This window comes from Carassius carassius, chromosome 38 (assembly GCF_963082965.1).
Source record: "Carassius carassius chromosome 38, fCarCar2.1, whole genome shotgun sequence".
In the NCBI taxonomy this organism is placed as follows: Eukaryota; Metazoa; Chordata; class Actinopteri; order Cypriniformes; family Cyprinidae; genus Carassius; species Carassius carassius.
Window position 1 is genome coordinate 5,202,652 of NC_081792.1, and position 8,589 is coordinate 5,211,240.

Below are 8,589 nucleotides of genomic sequence, written 5' to 3' on the forward strand. Positions count from 1 at the left end.
GTCACCGCTGATCCTCCAGAGTCAGGGCTAGTCACCGCTGATCCTCCAGAGTCAGGGCTAGTCACCGCTGATCCTCCAGAGTCAGGGCTAGTCACCGCTGATCCTCCAGAGTCAGGGCTAGTCACCGCTGATCCTCCAGATTCAGGCCTAGTCACCGCTGATCCTCCAGAGTCAGGGCTAGTCACCGCTGATCCTCCAGAGTCAGGGCTAGTCACTGCTGATCCTCCAGAGTCAGGGCTAGTCACCGTCAACCTTTCAGAGTCAGGGCTAGTCACCGTCGACCTTTCAGAGTTCAGTCAAGTCACCGGTTATCTTCAAGGACTGAGTCAAGTTACCGGTGATCTTCAAGGACTGAGTCAAGTCACCGGTGATCTTCAAGGCATGAGTCAAGTCACCGGTGATCTTCAAGGACTGATTCAAGTCACCGGTGATCTTCAAGGACTGAGTCATGTCACCGGTGATCTTCAAGGACTGAGTCAAGTCACCGGTGATCTTCGAGAACAAAGGCAAGTCACCGGTGATCTTCGAGAACAAAGGCAAGTCACCTCTGATCTTCATGAACAAAGGCAAGTCACCGGTGATCTTCAAGAACAAAGTCAAGTCACCTCTGATCTTCATGAACAAAGGCAAGTCACCTCTGATCTTCATGAACAAAGGCAAGTCACCAATGATCTTCATGAGCAGTGTCAGGCCAGCACCAATCTTCTGGAGTCCAGTAAGGACACCAGGGAATTACCAGAGTTTCGTCGTCCAGTTGGTCCAGCCGCACGGAGGTCTGCTCCGCCTTTGGGGGCTCTGGTCCTGACCACATGGCTCTGGTGGTCTTCTGCTCCACCCTGGGGGCCTTCTGCCCTGACCACACGGCTATGGAGGTCTTCCGCTCCGCCCTGGAGAACTCTGGCTTCGTCCACAAGGACGTGGTGGTCTTCTGCTCCGCCCTGGGGGGCTTCCGTCCTGACCACACGGTTGTGGTGGTCTTCTGCTCCGCCCTGGGGGGCTTCCGCCCTGACCTCACGGTTGTGGTGGTCTTCTGCCCCGCCCTGGAGGACTCTGGCCTCGACCCCAAAGGGGGCTTCATGTTGTTTTTTTTGCCTTTTTGTTTTTGTGTTCACCCCTGTCCCTGTTCCTCTCTGTTAGTCTGGCCCTCCAACCTTCCCCCTGGACCTCCTCCGGTCCTCCTCCCTCCTGGTCTCCCTTTTTTGTGTTTACATTCTGGTGCCTGTTCCCCTTGTTTTTCGTTTCTGGCCCTCCGTCCCTCCCCCTGAGCCTCCACCTGTCCGCCTCCCTCCTGGTCTCTGTTTTGTGTCTGTCGTGGAGCGTCTGGGAGCCGCTCCGTAGAGGGGGGGTACTGTCACAGTGTCTGGGTTGTGTTCCCTGGGTTTCCACTAGGTGTCCCCCTTTCTCACGGTGTCTGTCACCTTATCACTTCCTGTTCCCTTATTTGGTCACCTTCCTCCTGTTTAGTAATTGATTGTTCCCCACCTGTCTCCTGTTCCCTCATTATCCTTCTGTGTATTTTTACCCGGTCTGTCTGAGTCTGTGTTACGGAGTCCTTGTTTAATGTTTATAGTTATTCACGTCCGTCGCTTCTTGCCTTGCCTTGCCTTGCCTTGCCTTACCTTGTCTTCGTGTCTTGTTTATGTTCTGTTTGGATATTCTGGTTTTGACCCTGCCTGGACTGTTTACCCCTTTGGATTACCCCTTAAATGAAGGACTTACCTGCAATTGGTTCCCTCTCCTGTGTTTCCTGTAACACCGATCGTGACATATACTATATCATGAGCATTCAGATTTCTGAAATCCAAACATACACCACACATACACAAGACCCCTGGCACTGTGCATTTATTTATTTTGAATATTTTATAATAACATCACACTACAGCACTACAAATTCATTGCGATTAAACTGTTGTACTGACATTCATATTTTCATTCTTCTTCTTTGTCCATTCTTTTTGGCTTTCCCATATTAGCAAGGTAACGTCATTTTACATTTTTATTTTTTTAAAGTAATACTTCAAAAGCCATTATCTAAAAGGTTAGGATGTCTAAGTGACAATACTACAATGCATTGCAAAATGAATGATCTCAAAATAACAATTTGTGATAATCAAATGTTTATATGACAAGAGTTTTAGAATATTGTATATATATTATTATGTATAAATGTTTTTTTACACTTAATTTTAACACTTAATGACTGCATAACACACACACACACACACATATATATATATATATATATATATATATATATATATATATATATATATACATACAGATTATTGGTATGAAAATAATAGAGCTTAATATAAACTCAACTATCTGAACTTTCAACAACCAGCTGAGTGAAAACTGTTATTGAGACGAGTAATATAAACAAATAATTTGTCATAAGCAAAAGGCCTTACTTCATTTTTGTAGCTACTTTTAAACCAATAGTTCATGATAAAATCCCAGATTTGTGGACATTTGTGGATATGGACATTTTTAATCTTAATTTGTAATTTTACTTTACTTTTAAAATGAATCCTTGTACGTTTTGGTGCAGCATATAGATTGATTTAGTCACATGAAAAGTTTTTGACTTTGACCTTTGAATAACTCATGAAGTGCATATTTCAGTACCTGAGAAAACATTCTTACAAAGTTGATTTTCTTTCAAACTAACTATAAATAAAAGGCAATGTGTTGTTCTAAAAACATTGAGGTTGCAGAACAGTTTCAACATTAGCCATCAATATTGTACATGACAGACAATATTACGACAAATCCATGGCACATTATCTCCCATTACCAAACAACTGAAGCAAGAATGTGAACAAGTACACAATATCCAGGTAGAGACTGAGTGTTGCAAAGATATATTCTTCAGGACTCATTGCATATTGCTTGGTCCCCATCAACAGCTGTGTATCAAAAGCGAGAAACTGGGACAGGAGAAGAGAGAGAGACACAGGTCAGTCAACCTTATATCACCTTAATCACATGATAAATAATCATCATTTAAAACCATAATCCATTCTTGACTTATCTCCTTCTCACCATAGTGAAGACCACAGCTCCTATGCTGGCATAGACCGCATGTAACCAGGGAACCTTTCAGAAGACAAAGCCGTTTGAAAGTGACTACAATCTATATTTGCAATTTTAAAGGTTTTTTTTTTTTTTTTAAGGCACACACATACAGTACAGTCACGTACTCACACACAAACGCAGAGACATAAACAGAAACTTGTCAGCAAATTTATCAGCAAAATAGTTCTGCAGCTGAAAAGCTACATGACATTTCTCATTAGCAAGATGGTAAGGTTACAGTTTTTGAAGCAGTTAAACTTAGAGACTCGTCTCTTCATCTATTAGTAGAGTAGAGATATTGCTGCCCAACACTGTTGAGAGACGCACAAATAACTCAAATAATTCACACATGCTTAATCTCTCTCTCTCTCTCTCTCTCTCTCTCTCTCTCTCTCTCTCTCTCTCTCTCTCTCTCTGTCTCTCTCTCTCTTCTCTCTCTCTCTCTCTCTCTCTGTCTCTCTCTCTCTCTCTCTGTCTCTCTCTCTCTCTCTCTCTCTGTCTCTCTCTCGCTCTATCTCTGTCTCTCTCTCTCTCTCTACAACGTCTTGAGGACCAGGCCATTGAATCATTAGAGAAATAATGCACACCTAAGGTGGTAATGCAGCCAAAACTCCAGTCAATATTCTTTTTACTTAATTAAATGGTCTTTCTCAACTACATTAAATCTTCAGTGGATGAACGTCGACTGAACATCGTTATCCATGGAAACCATTACAACTGTCAATTAGTGAATATATACAATAGTAATCATTATGATATATCATTATTTGTGTTTACTGGTTTGGGGTGGTAATATTATATATTAATAAAGAAGGCCCAATTATTATTATTATTTTGTTTTTTTTTTCACAAGAGGTAAATCCGGGCCTAGACCTCAGCAACAGAGGCTTGAACCTTTAATAGTATACTAATAGTGACGTTTTTAGAGAGAGAGAGAGAGAGATTAGTCGTGTGTGAGTTTCGTCTGTGAGTTTGTCTCTCAACAGTGTTCAGCAGCGTCTTTACTAATAGTGAAGATGTAAGTTCATGAACAGTGCGTAGTATTTTGCTCATAAGAAATGACATGTAGTTTTGAAGTTATTGAAATATTTTACTGATAGAACCATAGAGAGCTCTTTCCATTTGTGTGTGTGTGTGTGTGTGTGTGTGGGTGTGTGTGTGTGAGACTGTGTGTGTGTGTGTGTGTGTGTGTGTGTGTGTGTCTACACTGTGTGTGTGTGTGTGTGTGTGTGTGTCTATACTGTGTGTGTGTGTGTGTGTGTGTGTGTGTGTGTGTGTGTCTATACTGTGTGTGTGTGTGTGTGTCTATACTGTGTGTGTGTGTGGGTTTGTAAGGGAGAGAAAGCGGGAGAAAGAGAGTATGCGTTTTCCGTAATAATAAATAACTAATAAATAAATAATAAAATGTGTCTTGGCAAAAACTTGGAAATAATTTGTCATTTTTATCCTGTTGTTAACTCTATCTGTTTGCTTTGTCAGTTTTGTTGTGTTTTAGGCTGTAAGGAACTTTGAAATAACTGAAATAATTTGGTGAAGTGATAGGGACTCGTAATGCCGTCAGGAACTGCCTGGAACTACGTTTGCCGTCTGTTTTCCTGAAAATAATTACACACCATTTTTTTGCACACGTTTGTCAACCAATCAGATTCAAGTACTTAACAGTCCTACAGTATAATAAGCAGCAATTAGGAGTTTATTGAGGGAAAGGGCGTATAGTTAATGGTTCGTAGTTAGAGAGATTGCAGGACCTTAAAACCTTTCAATGTTGAGCTTTTATAACGTCTTAAAAAACTGCTTCAAATTTAAACTTTTAAAACTCATTCAAATTTTCAAGTCTGGCTTTCTCTTTTTATCTTTTATTTACTTATATTTTTGGATACTTACATAGCCAAAGGGAACCACAAATCCCATGACAATAGCACAGAAAAACATGACCATACACAGAATGAAGAGAAGACCTTGGAAAGAGGTGATGTCAATCTAGAGAGACAAATAACACTTTAGAAATGGAATATTATTGTATTTTACGATGTGTATATATCATTGGCAACAGCAATATGATAAAACACACTGGTGTTCATTAAAAAGCTTATTAATATTTCTAATTGGAATATCTTTTCTGGTATTTGCTCACCTTGCTCTGAAAGCTGAAGATAGTGACACACAGACACACTGTGGCAGTGATGCCAATGCACAGCACTACAGACTTGGTGTTGTAGAAACTGGCAGAAACAGGAAAAGGTACCATTACAGAAATTAAACACATCTTCTGGAATTTAAGAGATCATTTTTGGGAAAGCGTGCACACACAACAGATGTGTCATTACCTAGAGATAAAACCCAACATGCAAGCCATGCTCAGAGTCTGTGTTTGCAAATAAATGGAGGGGGGGGGGATTGGGGGGGGGGCATTTGTAAATGTATTCATATTATTTTAATGATATTAATCAAATGTAAATTGCAATGCATGTATGAAATTAATAAAGAAAAAAAGTCTAAAATACTATAAGTTAACTAAGACCAAAGGCTGACATGCGTTTAACTTGTGGTGATGGACTGTTTTAGAACTCAAAGTAGATGACATTTTAAAATAAATAAATGTCTTTAAAATTTTTAATGATATGCTTGAGGAAAAAATATGCTTGAATCTTTCTTTCTTTTTGTTGTTCATCAGAACAGATTTGGAGACTTACTCAGCAATGGATGCTCTGCAGTGAATGGGTGCCGTCAGAATGAGAGTCCAAACAGCTGATAAAAACATCCCAATAATCCACAGCTCTCCAGTCCATCAGTTAATGGGTTGTGAAGTGAAAAGATGAGTGTTTAAACAAATATGTGTGTGGATTTTGATGTGAGAGGACAACAGGCGATGGACGTTTCACTGGAGAAATAATTCTAATGGATTATGGCCAGGAGCAATGATTTGAAGTGAAACACGTTTTAATGACAGATTTGTTTTTTACTTCTCCAGATGTTAACTGATGGACTGGAGCCGTGTGGATTACTTCTGGATTACTATGATGTTTTTATCAGCTGCTTGGACTCAAATGATGCAATGCTACATTTCTACAAATCTGATGAAGAAATAAACTCATCTGCACCTTGGATGACCAGAAGGTGAGCAAATTTACAGCAAATTTTCATTTTTAGTGAAACAATTCCTTTAATGTATCTTTAAACTGATACTCACAAAGATTATAAGAAGACTAAGATTCCATGGAAACTGCCTCCTGCAATACAGAAAAGAAAAAATGGATTCCAATATTAGATTATAATGTTTTTCTTATTATTTTCTAGATGAGTGTATAACCAGTACATTACCACAACTGCAATTGACTGTATTAAGTGTACTGACTTACCTCAAACCACCGCAGCAAGCCAATGAGATATATGTGAGGAGAAACAGAAGACTGCAGAACACAGACACAGCCTGAGTTACAGATCCAGTGAGGAACGTTTTAAAGCAGTAAACATTTTATTACTGATCAACCTGTAGTTTCACGTACTTGGACACGGAGTATAAAACAGGATGTGTCTGAATGTACATCCTCACTGGAGCACTAAAGCAGACAGAAAGGGCTCAAGAGTCAAATAGGCAATATAAAAATATAATATACTTAGCCTACACATAACTGATTCATAACATAAACCATTTTTAATGCTTTTGAAAGTGGTCTCTTCTGCTCACTGAGGCTCATTTATTTGATCAAAAATAAATACAGTGAAAAACAGTAATATTGTTCAATATTATTACAAATTAAAAGAACTGCTTTATGTTTGAATATATATGTCAAATAATGTCATTATTGTTGTAATGCAAATCTGAATTTCATTACTGCAGTCTTCAGAGTCATTCTAATACATTTCTGATTATTATCAGTGATAAAAGCAGTATTTTTGTGGAAACTTCCTGTCCTCAAACTTTTGACTGATAGTGTAATTCAGTAATGAGACACTGTCACATATGAGTTTTAGATCAAGAATCAGTTCCTCACCAGAACGTGAAGAGAGCAATAACTGCTACTGTTGAAAACAGCTGCAGCATCACAATCGAGTAAACCTGCAAGAATATGATAAACTTAAGAGCTGCATTTTGATTCGATAATCTACTTTACATAATTAAATATTTTAATTGCTACCTTTCGTATAAAAACTTGTCTTATATTCATGTCATCCCAGGAAAAGGTTCCTTCACCATAGTAGTAACCAGGACATTCTGCAAAGAGAAGATCAAATCAAAAAAAGAGAAGAAAATATGATATATCTGACAAAAGGCAGGATACCTGTGTGTGCCTCTTCATAGCTTGGAGACATGTTTCCTTCAACAGTCTGGACGGTTGGTGCGACCTGTGGATACAAACATAAGGGCATGTGATATAGAGACCAACAATGTGCTATCAATGAAATAATCATTTCATTTAAATTAATACACTGAGCAAACTCTCCTCTTTGGTTAACAAATATTTTAAAGACATCTTGGATATAATGTTTGTATATCTGCAGTGTTGATTATAAGCTCATAGATATGATCCGAATCCAGTTCAGAGATGAACAGACCTGTGCAAAATAAACCAGCAGATAGTGAACCGATCATTTAGATTTAATGCGTGACTGCAAGATTTAAGATCGTCAGTTACATTTTATTTTTTATTGTTTTATTTAGAGAATTAATAAAACTGGTAAGCTATAAATAGTCCGAATAATCTCCTTATAGAAATATGCCTCTGTCTTCAGAGGTTTTACTACACTGCTTCTCAAATAAGAACATGAAATCTTTTGCTCAGTTTTAATGCCACTAAATGTTTGAAGAAAGTCTCCTGATGTCTGTTCTATTCGAGTGATCAGTAAAACAATACCATACCTTTTTCTGTGTCATTTCTTTCTTTCTTTTCCCACTGCTGGGAGATGATATGATGTGCTGGATGTGGGTCAGTCTGCAGTGCAGATTTACTCTTGTCTTACAGTGTCTATTCAGGCTAATCCCTCTTTCATTCCCATCAGTCCCTCCTCCACACAGGGCTTTAGCAGTTCAGTCCAGCAACGGTCCAGGGATTGAGCGGGAAAATACCACCTTCAACACAAAGTTGGGCTTTCGCTTAATCTATGCAACCTTTCGATTGGAAAATAGATTTGCTCTATTTAGAGTTATGTAGATATGTGTCAAATACAATGTATTCAATACATATTTTCATGAAAAAACAGTTATGATATGTTCACAGTTCTGAAACAGGGTTGAAAAAACAAATACACTGTCATGAACCGCACTGAGACACGAAGGCTGAGGATCCAGAGGGTAATTCACCATCGTGATCCAAACACAGGCAAAAGTCATAAACCAGCAAAACGATCCAAACAATAACGAGAAACACGGGGGCAGAAACAACCAAGACATGGAATAACAGGAAATAATGGCTCAGAAATGCCATACATAACACATGCAAGACTTCATTGAATAAACCAGGGTATATATATATATGTATATAGTGTGAGCAGACAGGGTTAAGGTGC

At 38.9% G+C, this 8,589-nt stretch overlaps 1 protein-coding gene across 1 annotated transcript; it reads right to left on the bottom strand.

Moving 5' to 3' along the window:
* Positions 1-2,538: 2,538 nt before the first annotated feature.
* Positions 2,539-7,981, bottom strand: LOC132118926 (protein lifeguard 2-like). The gene is made up of 12 exons (XM_059528684.1): positions 7,943-7,981; positions 7,365-7,428; positions 7,221-7,297; positions 7,077-7,141; positions 6,588-6,641; positions 6,441-6,491; positions 6,272-6,311; positions 5,409-5,446; positions 5,216-5,303; positions 4,966-5,061; positions 3,049-3,102; positions 2,539-2,933 (listed from the first exon to the last, which is right to left on the bottom strand). The coding sequence occupies exons 1-12, from the start codon at positions 7,955-7,957 to the stop codon at positions 2,787-2,789; spliced, it is 789 nt and encodes a 262-aa protein (XP_059384667.1). The 5' UTR covers positions 7,958-7,981; the 3' UTR covers positions 2,539-2,786.
* Positions 7,982-8,589: the final 608 nt, after the last annotated feature.

Coding starts and splice junctions, on each gene's coding strand:
- LOC132118926 (XM_059528684.1), bottom strand. Junction 5,304..5,408: donor ATGTTGGGTTTTATCTCTAG/GTAATGACACAT, acceptor TGTTTCTGCCAG/TTTCTACAACACCAAGTCTG. Junction 5,062..5,215: donor TCTTCAGCTTTCAGAGCAAG/GTGAGCAAATAC, acceptor TTGTCTCTCTAG/ATTGACATCACCTCTTTCCA.